Here is a 20,499-nt window from a genome sequence, read left to right as displayed (position 1 = left end):
ATGGATGGGTTAAATAACCAATTAGAAAACTAGAAAGAGACATATAAATTGGAAATAAATTACCATCAATGTAGCACGGAGAAACTATAGTATTAAAAATATGAGATTAATCATATGTGGAATTTAAGAAACAAATGAAGGGGCACCTGGGGTCTCGGTCACTTAAGCCTCTAACTTCGGTTCAGGTCATGATCATAGCTCATGAGTTCAAGCCCCGAGTCAGGCTCTGTGCTGACAGCTCAGTGCCTGGAGCCTGCTTCAGATTCTGTGTCTCCCTCTCTCTCTGCCTCTCCCCAGCCTGCTCGCTCGCTCTCTCTCTCTTTCTGTCTCAAAAATCAATAAATATTTTAAAAAATTAAAAATTCTTGGTATATTAGGGAAATTAAGCTTTTTGTTATAAATGAAATTTTATGAGTTTGATGCCTTTTAATTTGTTTTATTTTCTTATTTTTTTAATTAATTATTTATTTTTTAGTTTACATCCAAGTTAGTTAGCATATGGTGCAACAATGATTTCAGGAGTAGATTCCTTAATGCCCCTTACACATTTAGCCCATCCCTTTTCTTATTATTTTCCCTACAGAGATTTCGTTTTTATATGGTTAAACTTACCAAATTTCTCCTTTATGGATTCTTGTTTTTATGTTATCCTTAGAAAGCCCTTCCCCGTGCCAAGATTATAGAAATGTCTGCCCATGTTTCTTCCTAGTGAATTATGTTTTCATCTTTTATAGTGTGATCCTTGACCCATCTGAAATGTATTGTGATGTAAGGAGCATAATCTTTCCCAGGTGCCAATTGTTTCAACCCAATCACTGAATAATTCATGTTTTGTCCACCCATTTGAAATTCCACTTTATCACATCCTAATTTCCATCAGTACCCAGGTCCTCGTCTACACTTTGTAGTCTACGCCATCAGGTTACTGCGAACCTGCTCCCCCCTCTTTTAGATATTGAAGCTTTACATAATGTTGAATCTTTATGGCACAGTGGCTAAGAACGTGAACTCTAAAACAGGCCCCCCTCTGTTCCTATCTTGGCTCTCCCCTTACCTCCGTCCGCAAAATGTGTTAACCATGAAGTCTACCAGCCAGACGAAATCTGCCTGGCAACCGGTGACATCACTCCGCCCACTGCAAGGCCGAATCTGGCAGGTAGCTGGTGACCCCTGGGCTCTAACCCGAAGAATAAGCTTGGAGAGATGATGCTCCAAGGAGTAAGGGATGGAGGTGGGGTGGGGAGAACCGCTGGTTCTCGCTTCACACTTAAGGACTCAGATCGTCGGGTTTCTGCCCGCGAAACCGCGGGGCAGGCGTCACTCTGCAGAGTGATGGGGCCCAGACGCAGGCAATGGGATGTGGGCTATGGACCCGAAGCCCAGAAGAATGAATCAACAGGGGCAGGCACGCCTAGGGGCTGGGCTCAGTTGTGAGCATCTCCAGGGTGAATTGCCTAAATCGCCTTATGGCTGCAGCGAAATATTAAAATCACGGCTGGCCCCAATAGCGGTGGTTCCCCGCAGAAACTCCGACCTTTGTCGCGCGCGCAGGCAGCCCCCCTGCCTCGCCACGCCCACAGAAGCGACCGGTCTTCTCCAGACTCGCGCGTCAGTGGCGGGTAAAGGGGGATGCAGTGGCCCTAGCCCCCAGCTCCTAACCTCTCGGGGCGCCAGCCATCTTGTTTCCCCGGCCACCACCCCCCACCGCCTCTGGATGTAGACCACCCAGCCTCCCCTCCTAATCTCCCTTTCTCTCCAGGAATTTGGGGATCCAGGATGCCCTGAGTCTGGGAGGGGAGGTTTGGACACCAGACACCGAGAGGCAGAGTAGTAAAGGCCAGCAGGTAGAGCGGAAGTCTGGTGGCACGTCTTGCCCCTTCCTCCCTCCCCATCCCACCTCTCCTCCCCTCCCCCTTTCTCTCTCTCCCTCCTCAGGTCACCGATGGGGGACACCAACTTTCCCCAGCAGGTCACCTGGGCTGAGTCTGTGGGGTTGGGATGCTGTAGGCACATCCTTCACTGACCGGCTCCGAGGTGGACTCCTGGGACTCTCCCATCTGGATCGAAGAGTTTCCTGTCTGGTCTTCAAACTGCTTGTCGCTCCTTTGATTCTCTGAGAGCCTGGCGGAGAGTAGACAGAGCAGGGGGAAGCCCAGAAAGACGGAGTTCCCATATCCAGGAGGGGCTGGACTGGTGACAAAGACAACTATCCCAGGCAAGTGCTACCTGGGCTGACGCCTCTGGCGGGGGAGGGGGTGTGAAGGCAGAAGACGCATTGGCAGCAGAGTGAATTGCAGGTAGCCTTGATGGGGTGACAGTGGTGGCTGCAGCTGTGGGTGGGGGCTGGGAGGAGCTGGAAGCACCTGCCCATTCAGGAGGGTCCCTGGGTGCTGACCTGAACAGGACTGAGTCCCCTCAGGAAGATTTAAGCAAATGATAGATTTGGTCAGGTTTATATAATGATGCTGGAATAAGTATCCATTAAAAATCATATTCGTGGAGCGCCTGGGTGGCGCAGTCGGTTGAGCGTCCGACTTCAGCCAGGTCACGATCTCGCGGTCCGTGAGTTCGAGCCCCGCGTCAGGTTCTGGGCTGACAGCTCAGAGCCTGGAGCCTGTTTCCGATTCTGTGTCTCCCTCTCTCTCTCTGCCCCTCCCCTGTTCATGCTCTGTCTCTCTCTGTCCCAAAAATAAATAAACGTTGAAAAAAAAATTTAAAAAAAAATCATATTCGTAAAGAATATCACATAGGAAAACACTCCTGATAAAGTGGATATATATATATAATCTCCAATATTATGTCCAATTTGCAAGTAATACACATATTCATAGAGTATATATTAATATATATTTATGTGCCATATGCTGCATTTAACATTATCCAATACATAATATATAGTAATATCCAGTTTGTAAGAAATACACATGCATAACATATTCATATATACATATACTATAATAACACCCAATTTATAAAATTGGCTGTGCCTCTTTCTAAAACCTAAAGGGAATCCCAGCAGTGCCTCCAAAAGAAAAAGAAAGAAAGAAAGAACTAAAGGGAGCAAACATTTTATTTTATTTCTAAATGTTTGTTTATTTTTGAAAGAGAGAGGGAGACAGAGTACAAGGGGGGAGGGGTAGAGAGAGAGGGAGGCACAGAATCTGAAGCAGGCTCCAGGCTCTGAGCTGTTGGCACAGAGCGCAACATACAGCTCGAACTTAACAAACGGTGAGATCATGACCTGAGCCGAAGTCGGATGCTTTAACTGCCTGAGCCACCCGGGTGCCCCGGGAGCAAACATTTTATTTATTTATTTATTTATTTTCAACGTTTTTTTTTTGGTGTGTTTTTTTGTTTTGTTTTGTTTTTTTGTTTTTTTGGGACAGAGAGAGACAGAGCATGAACGGGGGAGGGGCAGAGAGAGAGGGAGACACAGAATCGGAAGCAGGCTCCAGGCTCTGAGCCATCAGCCCAGAGCCTGATGCGGGGCTCGAACTCACGGACCGCGAGATCGTGACCTGGCTGAAGTCGGATGCTCAACCGACTGCACCACCCAGGCGCCCCATCAAACATTTTAAATCATGGTATTTTTTAAGACTGTATAGACGTTGCACCTAGTTAAACTAAAACCTCAAACTTAAGCAAGAAGAGGCAGATGGCCTGCCTTACAAATAGCAACAACCCTAAGCCATCTTCTAAAGTCACCAGGTTGAACTGAGCCAGACTGTGTGCTGCACTGGAAGCGAATGCTGGTGCCAGTACTGCCCACAGAGGAGCTGAGAGGCATTTGCAGGGCAGGGTGACTGGCTGCCCCTCAGGCTGGAGTCTGTGCAGTGGGCTCTTGAATGGGTGGGGTGGGAGAGGGGCCACACACTTTCCAACCTCTAACTGGAAACTGGTTACCTGGCAAAGGGCTGTTCTAATAAGAGGAAAAGCCTGGGAGATGCGATCCGACTACCAAAATAGCAACATTTCCAGATTTCAACAGTTTGTGGAAGAATTGTGTTATTTTTTTTTTTTTAAGTTTATTTATTTATTTTGAGAGAGACAGAGACAGCATGAGTGAGGGAGGGGCAGAGAGAGAGGGAAAAAGAGAGAATCCCAAGCAGGCTCCGAGCTGTTAGCGCAGATCCCGATGGCGGGCTCCATCTTACGACCGTGAGATCGTGATCTGAGCCAATATCAAGAATCAGACACTTAACCGACTGAGCCACCCAGCCCTGTTGGAAGCATTTTAATCAGGACATCCCCAAGAGCGGCTACTGGGGGCATTGCACTAGGCACGAGAAAGGGCGTTTAGGTGTAAAGTGTATTAAAATCTCAAGAGACCTCTGGCAAAGGTGATCAAGGCTGGCTTCCTGGAGGAAGTTAGATCTGAGAGGAGACATCAGTGATGAGTTGAAGGTATCTGGATGAGGGAGGATGGGAAGGGGCAGAAGGGAGGGTGTTATGTGAGAAAGAGTCCTCTGTGCATTTACAGGCGTGTGTATGAACACTTAGAAACGTTACGTCTTCTTTATATGGATTCTCTTTTTACATAAATGGTATCAAACATTTGATATTCTGTGACTTTTCACCCAGAAGTGTGTTTTGGAAACTCTGTTATGTTCTTACATACCATATACCTCTTTTTTATTATAAAATATTATACATATTCACGGAAGTCCACAAAACTGAAATGTTCAGCTCAATGATCTATTCTCAAGCAAATACCCCAGCCATCCTGGTCAGAAAAAGAACATTGCCTATATCCTCCGAATATTCCCTTGAGCCTCTCCCAAACCCCAACTCCTTCTGCCCCTCAGTGGGACTCACCATTCTGACCCTTAGGACCATTACTACTTTTCTTTCACTTATGGTTTTACCACCTCAGTGTGCATGCCTAAACACTTTAGTTTTTGGACTTTGATATAAACAGAGTCATATGATATGTATTCTTTAGGATGTAGCTTCTTTCACCGAATATGAAGTTTTGGGGATTTATCCATATTGTTAAGTGTGGCTGTAGTTCATTTTCTTTGTTGTGTAGTGTTCTTTTGTACTGGCGATATCACTATATATATATATATATATATATATATATATATATATATATATATATATCCACGCTACTGTGTTGAACTTCCTGATTGTTTCCTGTTGGGGTTGTTGCAAACAGTGCTGTTAAGGAAATTCCTGTATGTGTGCTCTGTTGCACACAGTGAAATTGCTGTTCGTGGGATATATATATCTTCCTTTTTTTTTTTTTAATGTTTATTTGCTTATTTTGAGAGCGAGAGGAGAGGGAGTGTGAGCTGGAGAGGGGCAGAGAGAGAGGGAAAGAGAGAATCTGAAGCAGGCTCCACGTTCAGCACAGAGTCCCGCTCGGGGCTCGATCTCACAAACCGTGAGGATCGTGACCTGAGCCTAAATCAAGAGTCGGATGTTTAACTGATTGAACCACCCAGGCGCCCCTGTATACCTTCAATCTTAATAGGTATTGGCCCACCCATCTCTAAAACTAATTTTGTAAGTTTCCATTCCCCTCCCCCCCAGCAGTGTATAATATTCCCCATGGCTCCTCATCCATCAATATTTGGTGTTCTTAGCCTTTCCATTCTACCAGTCTGACTGGTGTGAAGTGGCCCCTCAATGTGTTTTTTAATTAAAAAAATTTTTTTTGAATGTTTACTTATTTTTGAGAGACAAAGCACGAGCAGGGAGGGACACAGAGAGAAAGGGAGACACAGAATCCGAAGCAGGCTCCAGGCTCTGAGCTGTCAGCACCAGAGCCTGACGAGGGCCCTGACCTGAAGTCGGATGCTTAACTGACTGAGTCACCTAGGCACCCCTCCCTCGGTGTGGTTTTAATCACTATTTCCCTTCTGTTTAAATAGTTTGAACCCACTGATATATTGTTGACTGCCCATTTATTTGGAGGATGACTTTGGTGAAAGGTCTCCACATTTCCTGGAACATTTTTCTATTGGGTTATTTATATTTTTCTTATTAATTTGTAGGAGCTTTTTATAGATTCTGGACTTTTTTAAAAAACCTCCCTCAGCTACACGTGTGGCAGATTTTTTCTCTGTGGCTTTTAACATTTTTAATGCTGCCTCTTGACGAATAGATGTTCTGAATTCTAATGAACTCAAAGTTACTTATTGTTTCCATTATGGTTAGTGCTTTCCAAGTCCTGTTTCTGAAATCTTTCTCAACCTACAGATCATGAAGATACTCCCTCTTATTAACTTCTTTAGAAGCTTTATGAATTTGCCTTTCATTTTTTAATCTCATGGTCAAATTTCATTGTTTCCATATGAATATACATTTTCCCATCCTAATTATTTAATACTGTCATTTCCATTATACTTTGGGTTGACATGAAATCTCTTTCCATTTATTTAAAATTTTTACTTCTCTTAATAATCTGTTTTAGGTTTTGGTATAGAAGTCTCATCTTTCTTTTGTTAGATTTATTCCTAAGCACTTGAAATATCTTAATGTTATTATTAATGCCATCTTTAATTTTTTTCATTACCTATTTATTTCTTGCTGGTATCTAGAAATGCTATTTATTGTATTCCGTTAACCCTGTATCCAGCCACCTTGCTAGGCTCACTTGCTGGTCCTAATAATGTGTTTATAGATTCTGTTTTATGTTTTACATACATAATCGTATCTGTAAATAATGACATTTGTTACTTCTCATCCCAACTTTACACTTTAAAAAATCTTGTTGCGTTTGCTGGCACCTTGTACCAATTATCGATTGCCACCCAAATGCTGCAGAACAAATGACTTCAAAATTCAGTGAGTTAAAACAACAAGAATTTATTATTATACCTCATAAGCCATGAGGGTGGGCTCAACTAATATGTAAGGGCATTAGTTGACTGGACATTGACTGTTCGACACTAGCTTGAGCTGGGACCACTGGAGTGATTCAGCTCAGCTCAGATTTACATGTCTCGTCTTCCAGCAGATTAGCCTAGATATGGCCTCAGGGTGATGACAAGAGTGTAAGAGAGCAAGAAGTGGGGCACCTGGGTGGCTCCGTCGGTTAAGCGTCTGACTGGTTTCAGCTCAGGTCGTGATCTCCCGGTTCTGAGTTCAAGCCCCACATAGGGCTCCATGCTGGCAGTATGGAGCCTGCTTGGGATTCTCTCTTTCTCTCCCTCTCTCTCTGCCCCCCCCCCTCAAAAATAAATAAAAATTAAAAAAAAAATGAAGAGAACAAGAAGCAACAAGGAAGGCCTTTTTCAGCAAGGCTCTGAATGGGCACACCAGCCCCAATGCAAGGGGTAGGAAAGTAGATTATGGCCTCGTTAGTGAGAGGAACTGCAGAATCACATTGCAAAGGGAGTGGATATAGGACAAACTGAAGACTTAGAACCATGAATGCTGTCAATCAGCCCAGACTTTAAAATCTTTTTTTTCAATGTTTATTTATTTTTGGGACAGAGAGAGACAGATTATGAACAGGGGAGGGGCAGAGAGAGAGGGAGACACAGAATCCGAAACAGGCTCCAGGCTCTGAGCCATCAGCCCAGAGCCTGACGTGGGGCTCGAACTCACGGACCGCGAGATCGTGACCTGGCTGAAGTCGGACACTTAACCGACTGAGCCACCCAGGCGCCCCTATCAGCCCAGACTTTAAATCCAGTTTGACTAGAAGGGACTGTGGTGGGCATCTTTGTCTTATTCCTGAACTCCAAGGGAAAGCTTTCAACATTTTTATCATTAAGTACAGTATTTGCTGTAGCTTTTTTTGTAAATAACCTCTATGAAATTACAGATGTTCCTTTCTACTTCTAGTTTCCTAAAGTTGTTTTTTTTTAATGTTTATTCATTTTTGAGAGATAAGGGAGAGACAGAGCATGAGCAGGGGAGGGGCAGAGAGAGAGGGAGACACAGAATCTGAAGCAGGCTCCAGGCTCTGAGCTGTCAGCACAGAGCCTGATGTGGGGTTCGAACCTACAAACCATGAGATCATGACCTGAGCCAGAGTCTGACGCTTAACCAACTGAACCACCCAGGCGCCCCAGTTTGTTTTTTTTAAAGGAATGGTTGTTGGGTTTTGTAGAATATTTACACAAATAGTGAAATGATTGTATCATTTTTATCTTTTTTATGTTATCATTGATTTTTTACTTCTTTTTTTAAATGTTTATTTATTTTTGAGGGAGAGAGAGAGAGAGAGAGAGCGAGCACGCGAGCAGGGGAGGGGCAGAGAGAGAGAATCCCAAGCAGGCTCCACACTGTCAGCACAGAGCCTAGTGCAGGGCTCAATCTCACCACCCAGGGGTCTCTGACATCTTACTTCTAAACTTCCCTGTATTACTGGAATAAACTCAATACAGTTGTGAAGTTATATTGTGTGTGTGTGTGTGTGTGTGTGTGTGTGTGTGTGTGTGTGTGTATGTTTTAGTTTATTTATTTTGAGACAGAGCACGAGTTGGGTAGCGGCAGAGAGAGAGAGAAAGAATCCCAAGCAGGCTCCACACTGTCAGCAGAGAGCCCAGTGTGGGTTAGAATTCACATACCATGAGATCATGATCTAAGTGGAAGTCAGATGCTCAACCGACTGAGCCACCCAGGTGCCCTGATATGTAGTATTTTCATTATCATTCTGTTCAAAATATTTTCTGATGTCCATTATAATCAATTCTTTAACCACTGGTTATTTTTAAATGTAGTTCTTAATATCCAAACATAGGGATCTTTAAACTAATTTTTGTTAATTTCTAGCTTAATTGCGTGTGGTCAGAGTGTACTCTGTGTGACTGTGATCCTTTGGAATTTGTTGAGATTTGTTTTACAGAAAATATGGTTGATTTTTTTGTGTAATTGTTTATCATGTTCTTTAAAAGTATGTAATCTGCAGGTGTTGAATATAATGTGTGTGTGTGTGTGTGTGTGTGTGTGTGTGTGTGTGTACATATAAATATATATTCATTAGGTCAAATGTGCTAATTAAGTTGTTCAGGTCTTCTATATCCTTAATGAATTTTTGCTCTTTATCTTTTATGCCTAAGATAAGTAGATTCTATCAATTTCCTACATTTTGAGGCCACATTAAGGAATGTATAACATTTTAGAGGCACTGGAGTGGCTCAGTCAGTTGAATGTCCAATTCTTGATTTCAGCTCAGGTCATGGTTTCATGGTTCGTGGGATCGAGCCCCACATCCCTGACAGCACAGAGCCTGCTTTGGATTCTCTCTCTCCCTCTCTCTCTGCCCCTACCCCTACTCACAATCTCTCTTTCTCTCTCAAAAAAAAAAAAAAAAACGCATAACATTTTAGGATTCATATGTCTTCCCAGTGAAAGGGAACTTTTTATCATTATTAAATTTCCCTCTTGGGGTGCCTGGGTGGCTCAGTCCTTTGGGTGTCTGACTTCAGCTCAGGCCGTGATCTCCTGGTTTGTGAGTTTGAGCCTCAAGTCGGACTCTGTGCTGACAGCTCAGAGCCTGGAGCTTGCTTCTGTGTCTCCCTCTCTCTCTGCCCCTCCCCCATTCACACTCAATCTCTCTCTCAAAAATAAATAAACATTAAAAAATTTTTTAATTTCCCTCTTTATCTCTGGAGGCTTTACTTTAAATATTAAATACATCTTAATAGGGGAGCCTGGGTGGCTCAGTTGGTTAGGCGTCCGACTTCGGCTCAGGTCATGATCTCATGGTCCGTGGGTTCGAGCCCCGTGTCGGGCTCTGTGCTGACAGCTCGAACCTGGAGCCTGTTTCGGATTCTGTGTCTCCCTCTCTCTCTGACCCTCCCCCGTTCATGCTCTGTCTCTCTCTGTCTCAAAAATAAATAAACATTAAAAAAAATTTTTTTAATAAAATAAATACATCTTAATATATAAATATTAAGTACATATAAACATTAATACTATAATGTGTAAAAATTATATATTAATATATTAGTAAAGCTATACAAGCTTTCTTTTGGGTAGAGTTTTCATGAAATATTATTTTCCATGCTTTTTACTTTTAATTATTCCAAATTCTTACATTTTAGGTGTCTCTTGTTAACAGCATTTAGTCTGATTTCAGGTTTTTATTAAGTCTGAAAACTTCATCTGTAAGTGGAGCATTCAGTCCATTTACATTTAATACAAATACTGAAATGTTTAACTTTAAATCTCCCATTTAATTAGGTGTTTTGTACCTGCCCTATCTACTCTAGATTACTTTTTCTCTTCTTCTTGCATTCTTTGTGCATGGTTTGTTTTTATTAGTCTATTTTTTCCCTCTTATAGCTTAGAAGTTCCATTTCTTTGCTGTTCTTTTAATGGTTCCCCTGGATATTAAATATGCATGCATTTTATCAAATAATATTTATCGGTACCCTAAGCGAACCAAACGAGAGTTCGTCCACCTGATGCTAAGCAAGCAAATAAAAACCGGCACCAAGCTTTTGCAGTGAAGAAAGATTTACTGGGTGGCCACCACCCAGGGGAACCAGGAGCTAATGCTGAAAAGTCCCAAACTCCCTCATGACTTCCAAGTGGGGGTGGGGGGGTGGAGTTGGAGGGTAGTTTAAAGGGTGAAAATTCAGGGTGAGGGTCTCAGGGTCTTGGATCACTCTGATTTTTTGTTTGTTTATTTTTGAGAGAGAGAGATCGCGCACAAGCAGGGGAGGGGCAGAGAGAGAGAGGGAGACACAGAATCCGAAGCAGCTCCAGGCTCTGAGCTGTCAGCACACAGCCCGATACAGGGCTTGAACTCACAAACTGTGAGATCATGACCTGAGCCACAGTTGGAGGCTTAACCGACTGAGCCACCCAGGCGCCCCAGATCATGTTGATTAATTAAGGATTCGCTCAACTATATTTCCTTTCTTGACCATCTTGACCTTCTGGCAAGTTCCTGACTGGTTTGGGTATGACTGGAGCGGGGCCATCGCTCTGCTTTAGGGGCCTGAACCGATAAACCATTCTGAGCAGACTGCATTAGTGATGTCATCTCTAGAGTACAGAGGCAGAAGTTCCACATCCTGTGACTACCAAGCCGCAAATTATTATGTTTTCTTGCAAATGCGGCACCTTAGACTTGTTACCTCCGGCAGAACAGCATCCCACAGACTTTTCAGGAGGCAACTCATTTCCTGAGGCAGTTTCTTTAACAGTAGCTAAGGGCTACGTGACTCTGGTCAGAAGCAGCTGAGAGCCCCATGTCTAAATTGGGTGGGGGGGGGGGGGGCTGCATCACTGGTCTCAGGACTTTTATCCTCTTCCCAGACAATAAAAAGTACTTACAACAATTAAATTCCACTAACCACCCTCCTTATCTTCACTGTGGTGCAATTCTTACTCTTTGCTTAATTAAAACCAAACAAGATGTTACCATTACTTTTTGTGCAATCTCAGTTCCATCCCCATATTTGCATTTCCATTACTCCTGATTCCTTTCTGCGTGTCTGACCTTCCATCGAGGATAATTTCCTCTCTTGGGGCGCCTGGGTGGCTCAATCGGTTGAGTGTCCCTCTTTGGCTCACAGTTTGTGGGTTTGAACCCTGCATCGGGCTCTGTGCTCACAGCCCAGAGCCCACTTTGGATTCTCTGTCCCCCTCGCTCTCTGCCCCTCCCCCGCTCTCAGAAATAAACATTTTTTTAAAAAGATAACTTTCCCTCTTAATGGAAGAACCCTCCGTCGTATTTCCTGGAGTTGAGGGCTTCTGGTGAGAGCACTCTCTGAAGTTTTGTCTTTATTCCATCTTCATTCCTGAAATAATTCGGGGATCCACTAATTCCCAGCTGGTTGCTGTATTGCTTTTGACAGTGGCTGATGCATAAATTGTTCCACAATCTAATCCAGTTAAATTCAGGCTTTTTTACGGCAGTAAGTTTTTGAACTCAGTGTTTGACGTTTGTTCTGACGCCAGGAGGGATCTTCTTAGCTGTCTCTTTCCCCCGTTCTCTCTAGTGTATTCCTGGCCTAAATTTACTGATTTTGAGTGTGCCCTCAGGCTTAAACTTCTTCACACCCTGTTTCAAATAAAGTCAGTTCCTTTGGGAAGAGCTTCTGGGCCCATTTGTTCTGAAGGCCTGTCTCTCTCCCAGGACGAGATCTTCAGAGCTGGATGGGAACAGAGGCCTGCTTCTCTCTGAGTGCTTTTGGAGCAGGGTGCCACGTGGAGCATTAACCTCTGGTCTTACTGAGTTGCCCCTCCTGACATATAACCTCCACCTCACCAATGAGCTGGGGCAAGGGGGTGACCAGGGCCCCCAGTATTCTCCACTTGTCGGGCCACAAATGAGGGCAGAGTGGAAGAAAGAGGCTCCGGACCTTTATACCACACACTTTCATGGAATTTCGTCTCTGCCACATGTCGCCAAAAAGGAATGACAAATGCTGGTGATCTGCCCCTCCTGGGAAGATGCCTGTAGCCTCTGAGTGGGAACTGGGGAGAGAGGGAACCATGTGCAGTTTCCACAGCACTGGGCCGGGAGTGAGGAGGGAGGGAGCAGGCTGTGGGTCACTCTCCCTGTTCATGGTGAGTTTTAGTAGATTTTCCTGACTAAATGTTTGCTGTGTGCCCTGAAGACATTTTCCAGAGTCCTTGAATGTTTTCTTTCTTGGTAATGTTCACAGGCTGTGTTTGTTTCACTAGGGGATGGGTCCACAGAAACTCACTGCTCTCCCCCGCCCCCCCCCCCCGCCATCTTGCTGCCTTTCCAGAAATAGAACCCCAAGGAAGCTCTTTACCCAATCTCTATACCCACCTTAGATCTCTTGATCTCTATACCCCAATCTCCAATCTCTATACCCCACCTTAGATCTCTTGAATCAGAATCTGGAAGAGTGAGGCTTGGAGAATGAAAGGCAGGAGTCTGGAGGTTTTTGAGAGCTCCTCAAATGGTTGGGATACACAGGTTTGAGAACCGCTGGCCTAGAAGCCCGCATGCATTAGCTGGGCCAAGTAGACAAGAAGGAGAAAGGAAAGAAACCTGAGTTTCTTGAGTCTTTACTGTGTCCTTGGCACTCAATATCCACTATGTCATTTTTAATCCTTTCAGATGGGGCTGATTTTTTTTTAACTAAGTTTTTTAAACTTTATTTATTTATTTTGAGAGACAGAGCATGAGCTTGAGCAGGGAAGGGGTAGAGAGGGGGGAGAGAGACAATTCCAAGCAGGCTCCACATTGTCAGCGTGGAGCCATGTGGGGCTTGAACTCACAAACTGTGAGATCATGACCTGAGCCAAAATGAAGAGTCAGACGCTTTTAAGCGACTGAGCCACCCAGGTGCCCCCAGATGGGGCTAATGTTCAGCTGACATTCCACGGGCTATGGCTGGTTCATTCTGATTGGTGCTCACACCATAACATTACTAAATATTTTGAAATTCATCTAGCTTGTAAGATGAGAGAGAAAAAAACAACAACAACCGAGTCTCAAGGTGATGAAATTATTTGCCCAAAGTCCACTAGTGAGAAGGGCCAAGAGGTAAATTGTGGCCCTTTGTTGCCCTGAAACCCTGCCGGCATGAAGTTTCAGTGTCTGAGACATAGCCCGTAAAGTCTGCTATTTTTGATGACCCCAAGATTCCGTCAGGAGTTAGTTGGCCTGAAAGAAGAAAGTCATGGAGTCCCTTGAAGAAATATCAGAGGAAGAGGCTCCCAAAGGACCCAGAACTTCCTCCTTCCTGTCCGGGAAGCTCACAGCCAAGGAGATTCTGGCCACCAAGACCCAAAACTACTTTGCTGAGACTAAAAGAACCGAGGATATCTTAATGCAGGTCGCTTTCTCCATTGGGCTGGGTAGCATATGGCGTTTCCCTTACCTGTGTCAGCGGAACGGAGGAGGTAAGGCCAAGGACCTGGGTCTTGAGTTTGGGGAAGGAGTTTTAAGGCTTGAAGCCCAGACTCCCGGGTCCTGGGGGAGGAGACACCTGGAGGTTCACCCAGACTTCTAGGGGATAAAGCGGAGGGGGGCCGGGACTCCTGGCTGCCTGACCACAGCGCCTGGCTCCCTTCTCCAGGCAGCTTTATCCTGATGTACTTCTTCATGCTCCTCTCGTTTGGGATTCCCCTCCTGTACATGGAGATGATCATGGGGCATTGGCTGCGTGTGGACAACATCCGGGTCTGGAAGCAGCTCGTCCCCTGGCTGGGCGGCATAGGATACGCTAGCATATTGGTGAATGAGGGGCCCGGGCAAGAGGCATCCCCAAGTCACCCCTTGTGGTCTCCAGGCCCCCTGTCTCTGTCCATCCTGTCCCTCAGGCCCACTGTGTCCACCCCTAGGTGTGCATCTTGATGAGCTTGTATAATAGCGTCATCATCACCTGGAGCCTCTCCTACCTGGCCAACTCCTTTGATAACTCCCTGCCCTGGAACCAGTGCCCACTGGTGAAGACCACCAATGTCACTGGTGAGGACAGGGAGAAGGGAGGCCGGCAGGGCCAAGGGAGGCAAGGGCACCAAGGAGCAGGAGAGAGGCAGTGAGAGCCACGGGGGAGAAAGTGAAGAGCCGGGGACCGGCACCTAGTGAGGTGGTGCCTAAGCACCTGGGTCCCCCCCCCCCCCCGCCAGACCTCTCTTGCCTTCGGACTGTGTCCCACCAGTACTTCTGGTACCACACCACCCTGAGCGCCTCAGGCCACATTGAGGAAGGGGTCGACGCCCTCGTCCTGCACCTCACACTGGGCATCTTCGCAGCCTGGTTCCTCCTCTTCTTAACCATGATCACAGGGCTGAAGATTTCAATGCAGGTAAGCCACCACCCCTACCCCCCCACCGACCCCGCCACAATCCGGCCGGACACCATCCCACTCCTTCCTGCTGACCTCTCTTCTCTAATCCCTCCCCCACTCCCAGAGGACAGGCTCTGGCATCCAGGGCTCCCCAAGGCAGCAGCGTCAACCCCTCCTGTCACAAAGAACTGCCCCTGTCCCACCCACTGCAGGAAGGAGCGCCTGGTACCCACTCTTCCCCATGCCTCACCCCCAGGTCACAGCAGTGGAGACCTTCTAGACCAGACCACAGCCTCGCCCCTTGAACCTTGCACCCTGTGCCTGCCCGCACATTGACAGGGCCTGTTAATCCCTGAAGGAGCCAGTTGGCTACCAGTTCCTTTCCAGAGTCTTCCATTTTATTTTATTCCAACCCATACTTCCAATCCACGCCCCTGCCACCTGGATCATCTTCTCCTTACGTGGAAAATTTATTCTGGTGTGTTTATTAGGTCACTTCAGTTAACCTTACCCGCAGCTTGTGGCCCCCAAAACAGTTCATGCAGTCGGTTTCCACCCCATGTGTCCCTGGAGCCATCTCTCCACAGCCTTCGAGATAAAGCAGATTTTACTAAAGGCTCAGTAGGGGCACATGGAGGGAGGGGGCCTGCCTTCCTCTCCCAGAGCGGAAAGAACCAGAAATACTTCAAAATTCCCACTGACCGTGTTACTCTCTCCCAAAGTCTCTCCTCGGTTGCTTTTCCTCTGTCTTCACCGGTGACATTGTCCCATGCGGTTAACTCACCCCAAGACCATAAAACCCAGGCAGATGATTATGTCCAGCTGCCCTACCACATAAAAGCCATCTCTACTTGGTGTCTCACCCCTCACCTCTGAGCAGCTTATTGGTAGATTCATCCCCCAAAACAACATCACCGTCTCCTAAGGATAATCCTCCGACAGCTCCCTCATGTCACAGCCAGGCCACCTTCACCCGGCTCAGCCCAGCTTATCTCCCTCTCTCTAGGCCTGCCGACCTGTGCTCCCTGTAATGCTTGCCTCCGCCTGCCCCGCCTCCCCCCTTCTCCTGACTTCTGGTTTCTGTCTTGACCCACCTGGCCAGATCCTGATTTTTTCGGAATTCCTCCTCTACATCCTCCTCCTCTGCTTCCTCATCCGAAGTCTCTTCTTGGAAGGTGCAGTTGCCAGCCTCAGACGTATGGTGACCACAGAGGTGAGGCTGGGGACTCCACACCTCCTCCCTCCCACAGCTCCCCAGGCCTTCTCTGACTCTTCTTCTCAGACACCTTTCCTAAGGCCCCCAGCCTGCCCCTCATCCCTCTGCTCCCCAGCCCAGCTTGCCCTTCTTCCAGCTCACCGACGGGTCTACCCTCAGGCTCACCCCCAAACGTCTCTCTCTCCCAACCCCATCCACAGCTCTCATCCTGGGCCTCGCTGGACCTCTGGCGTCAGGCAGGAGGCCATGTGGTTTATTCCTTAGGCCTGGGCCTGGGCACCACCATCAACTTCTCCTCCAAGGCTGGAGGCAACAGCTACATCCAGGGGGCCTCCTTGGTGGCCCTGGTCAACCTGGTGACCTCAATGCTGCTCACATCCATCGTCTTTATAGTGCTGGAGTTCTGGGCCACCACCAGCGGCCACACCTGTGTTGAGAAGTGAGTAATTACAGCCTTGCAGGTCCAACAGGAGGTCCCTCCCTCCACTTTGGCAATCCCCCAGCCTCATGGGCCTTCACGCTCTGGCCTCTCCAATAATAATAACAATAACAGCAACAGTTATCATAGTCATCATAATATCACATTCTCAGAAAAAGCGGCCAAATGATAATATTCTAAAAACTTTTTTTAATGTTTATTTATTTGGGGGTGGGGGTGGGGGGAAGGGACAGAGAGAGAGGGAAGGAGAATCCCAAGCAAGGTCTGTGCTGTTAGCACTGAGCCTGAAGTGGGACTCAGTCCCACAAACTGTGAGATCATGACTGAAGCTGAAACCAAGCATCGGACGCTCCACCAACTGAACCACCCGGGTGCCCCCAAGTGATACTGTTCTAATATCCACCACTTTATAGATAAGAAAATAGGCCCAGAGACAGGACTGTCCAAAGGTTTCCATAAATTGTAGTTGGTGTAAAGAAGACTTCAAAATCAATTCTTTAACTTGCAGAGGTTGTACAGCATCCTGGGCCACAATCAAAGGTTACTGGCCTAGGCTACATATTGGAATCATTTGGGGAACCTTAGAAAACACTTACACCTGAGTCTCACTTCCAGCGATTCTGGTTTACTTGGTCTGGGATGCCTTCAGGCATTGGGATTTTTTTTTTTGTTTTTTTTTTTTAATGTCCAAGGTGGGGGATGCCCGGGTGGCTCATAAGTTAAGCATCTGACTTCAGCTCAAGTCATGATCTCACGGTTCATGAGTTCGAGCCCCACATTGGGCTCTGTGCTGGTAGCTCAGAGCCTGGAGCCTGTCTTGGATTCTGTGTCTCTGCCCCTCCCCTGCTCTCTCTCTCCCTCTCTCTCTCAAAAATAAACAAACATTAAAAAAATTTTTATAAGAAAAAAAAAATCTCCGGGGCACCTGGATGGCTCAGTCGGTTGAGCGTCCGACTTCAGATCAGGTCATGATCTCACAGTTTATGGGTTCGAGCCCCGCATCAGGCTCTGTGCTGACTGCTTGCTCAGAGCCTGGAGCCTGCTTCAGATTCTGTGTCTCCTCTCTCTCTGCCTCTCCCCACTCACGCTTTGTCTCACTCTGTTTCTCAAAAATAAATAAATGTAAAAAAAAAAAAAATCTCCAAGGTGGGATTTTTCTTCCAGTTAGGATGTTGAAGGATGCAAAAGTCCATGCTTCCTTGGTACCAGCAATTTTAAAAATGGATAAAATAAAAATAATACTTTCCTATAATGTTACTGAAGAGCAGTAGACACAAAGGAGCCCTCATGAACTAAATAAAGCCTGGAGAGTAATGAGTTCATCGTACATGAGCAAAGAGCCACGAATGCCTTCATATCTGGGGGTAAGTGGCTCCTCGGGTGCATGTGGCTGGAGGCACAGGCCTGTCACGGATGGAGAGACTTTGCACTGACAAGGAGAAACCGTGCAAGCATTTAATAACAGTATGGGCTGCCAGCAGGTGTTGGAATCGCAACGAGCCCCCAAGGAGGAAATACACCACTGGACCGAACGGTTTGCCTCTCTATTCCCAGGAAAGGTTTTTGGAGAAGAGGCAGAAGTGCAAGGGAGACAAGGGAGCAAGCAGAGGAGCTCCGCCTAGTCTTGTGGTTTCGGGACCTGTGGCCCCACTGGAGCTGTGTGCGAAGACAAACCCAAAACATCTACAGCTACTATCCAGCCCACTTCAACCCAAATAATGACAACATCAAAGATATTAGTCCTCATGGTGGGGGGGAAGGGCAGCGTGCAGGAAGTTGGGGGCATGGCCCGAGGGCAACGTGAGCCCTCCTTAATCCCATTTGAAGGCAGAGAAAAAACTAATGAAAACTGTCACCCACCCCAGCTCGCCTCAACGCTTAGAAAACTAACTAAATAGCCCTAACTCTTAGCTGCCTGTTGGAATAAAAGTCTTAAATTTATCGAGATTTCGCAAAATAAAACAGATCACAGACCTTCCTCCTTTGTTGTTCTATCTACAACGCCCCACGTGGAATTGAACACTCTCAAGACATTCCGAAACCCAGGAAAATAGAATCCATAGCCAAGAGAAAAAAAAAAGAAGACCCAAAGATCATCAAGACATTAGAATCAGCAGACAAGACCTTTAAAACACCGATTATAAATATGTTAAGGGATTGCATAGAAAAGATGAATAAAATGGAAGCAATGGAGGTATTTTAGGAAAGATATGGAAAATCTAACAAAGGACCACATGGAAATTACAGAACTCAAAAAGTCGATGAAAACAAAGTTTCACTGGATGTATTTAGTATTCATCCAGCAGAATAAAGGATCAGTTAATTTGAGGACAGGTAAATAGAAGTTCTACAAAGTGAAACACAAAGAGGAAAAAAAAGAACGAAAAAACTGAAGAAGACCTTCAGTGACCTATAGGACTAATATATGTGGGGGGGAGGGTTAGTTTATTTTTTATTTGTTCTGAAAGAGAGAGCAAGCGGGGGAGGGGCAGAAAGAGAGAGAGACAGAATCCCAAGCAGGCTCCGTGCTGTCAGTGCAGAGCCCGATGAAGGGCTCAATCTCATGAACCATGAGATGACCTGAGCCAAAATCCAGTTGGACACTTAACCAACCGAGCCACCCAGGCGCCCCAAGATTAATCTATGTTTATTTGGAGTTGTGGGAGGAGAGGTATAATGGCTGAAAATGCAAACAATCCAAATGTCTGCTAGGAGGTGAGTAGATAACAAATCTTAGTATAGTCATTCAATGAATGGAATACTATCTGCCAATTAAAATGAATGAACTGGGTTTATTAATGTATATTTTTTAATGTTTATTTTTGAGACGGAGACAGAGCATGAGTGGGGGAGGGGCAGAGAAAGAGGGAGACACAGAACCTGAAACAGGCTCCAGGCTCTGAGCTGTCAGCACAGAGCCCGACATGGGGCCCAAACCCATGAACCGCGAGATCACGATCTGAGCCGAAGTCGGACGCCCAACCAACTGAGCCACCCAGGCGCCCCTATTAATATTTTTTAATGTTTATTTTTGAGAGAGAGAGAGAGAGAGAGCATGAGCAGGAGAGGGGCAGAGACAGAGGGAGACACAGAATCTGAAGCAGGCTGCAGGCTCTGAGCTGTCAGCACAGAATGTCATGTGGGGCTTGAACTCATGAACCACAAGATCATGACCTGAGCCAAAGTCCAATGCTTAACCGACTGAACCACCCAGGTGCCCCCAAATATCCCCCTTTTTATTAGGACACCAGTCCTACTGGATTAGGGGCCAGTATGACCTCATCTTCAATTACTTCTTTAACAACCCTCTTTCCAAACAAGGTCACATTCTGAGGTAGTGGGCCTTAGGACTTGAACATATGAATTTAGTGGGGGCACACTTCAACCCATAGCACTGAGGAGTCCTAGCTACAACAAATCTAGAGTCTTCTGCCCCTTCGGGGACTCCCCAGCGCAACTCCCCTGCCAAGTCCACCTGATTCACTTCCAGCCCGTCTATTTGCCCTTGTGACTCGGCTGAACTCCTCTTACACAACTCACTTTCAGGCAGCAGACGGGCCAGACTGCTCACCACATTTCCTTTGCTTTTCCCGTTCAGGAGTGTCTCAAAATTGATAAGCCTGATAAAAAAGGGGGTGCTGCCTCAGGATGCCAAGCCCCCGGAAGACATCCTCCTCCTGCCCGCCCTGGACTACCTAGACTGGATCAGTAATCTCCCTCAACACCTCCAGTACCCGGTCATCCGCTTCTCCCCATCCTGCAGCATCATGACCCAGAAGGATAAGGTGTGTTTGTGGGGCTGGGAGGGTGCTTCCCAGAGGCCCCACAGGACACTGGGAAATGCATTTCCCAGGAGCCTCATGGGCCACCCACACATCTTCAGAGGAAGGTGGCAGTTATAATCAAGTTTCCACCACTGTTACCTGTGCACTAGGGTCTTCACTAAGTGGTCACTTGACTTTAATCCTCACATCAACCCTAGGAGCCCAGTTTGTTAGAGGAGGAAACTGCGGCCTCAAGAGGTGAAGCTCACACAGCTCAGGAAAGCAAGCAGGGCAAACACTCAGCCTTCTGCCGGCTGCCCACCACTCTCTGCCTCTTTCCTCTGTCTGAGACAGACATTGCTAATCGATCACTGCACCATTTCCCGCCCTCCCCCC

General features: G+C 46.4%; 1 protein-coding gene across 10 annotated transcripts in view; it reads left to right on the top strand.

Annotated features, from left to right (window-relative positions):
• The first annotated feature begins 1,599 nt into the window (after positions 1-1,599).
• Positions 1,600-20,499, top strand: part of LOC121018763 (orphan sodium- and chloride-dependent neurotransmitter transporter NTT5-like) — a 23,098-nt gene continuing 4,198 nt past the window's right edge. For 2 of the 10 annotated variants that reach the window (XM_040457698.1, XM_040457697.1), the window contains exons 1-9: positions 1,600-1,844; positions 1,936-2,215; positions 13,534-13,794; positions 13,971-14,128; positions 14,236-14,362; positions 14,524-14,702; positions 15,691-15,897; positions 16,101-16,339; positions 19,938-20,124. In XM_040457698.1, coding sequence (XP_040313632.1) covers positions 13,572-13,794; positions 13,971-14,128; positions 14,236-14,362; positions 14,524-14,702; positions 15,691-15,897; positions 16,101-16,339; positions 19,938-20,124 — 1,320 coding nt within the window. In that variant the 5' untranslated portion in view covers positions 1,600-1,844; positions 1,936-2,215; positions 13,534-13,571. Of the gene's footprint in view, positions 1,845-1,935; positions 2,216-13,229; positions 13,436-13,533; positions 13,795-13,970; positions 14,129-14,235; positions 14,363-14,523; positions 14,703-15,690; positions 15,898-16,100; positions 16,340-19,937; positions 20,125-20,499 lie in introns of those variants that run through there. The other 8 variants (XM_040457692.1, XM_040457691.1, XM_040457690.1 and 5 more) reach the window with 8 other exon arrangements.

Source organism: Herpailurus yagouaroundi, unplaced genomic scaffold (assembly GCF_014898765.1).
Source record: "Herpailurus yagouaroundi ecotype Mexico unplaced genomic scaffold, PumYag 220, whole genome shotgun sequence".
In the NCBI taxonomy this organism is placed as follows: Eukaryota; Metazoa; Chordata; class Mammalia; order Carnivora; family Felidae; genus Herpailurus; species Herpailurus yagouaroundi.
Note: the sequence above shows the minus strand (reverse complement) of the source record. Positions and strands in the feature narration are given on the sequence as shown.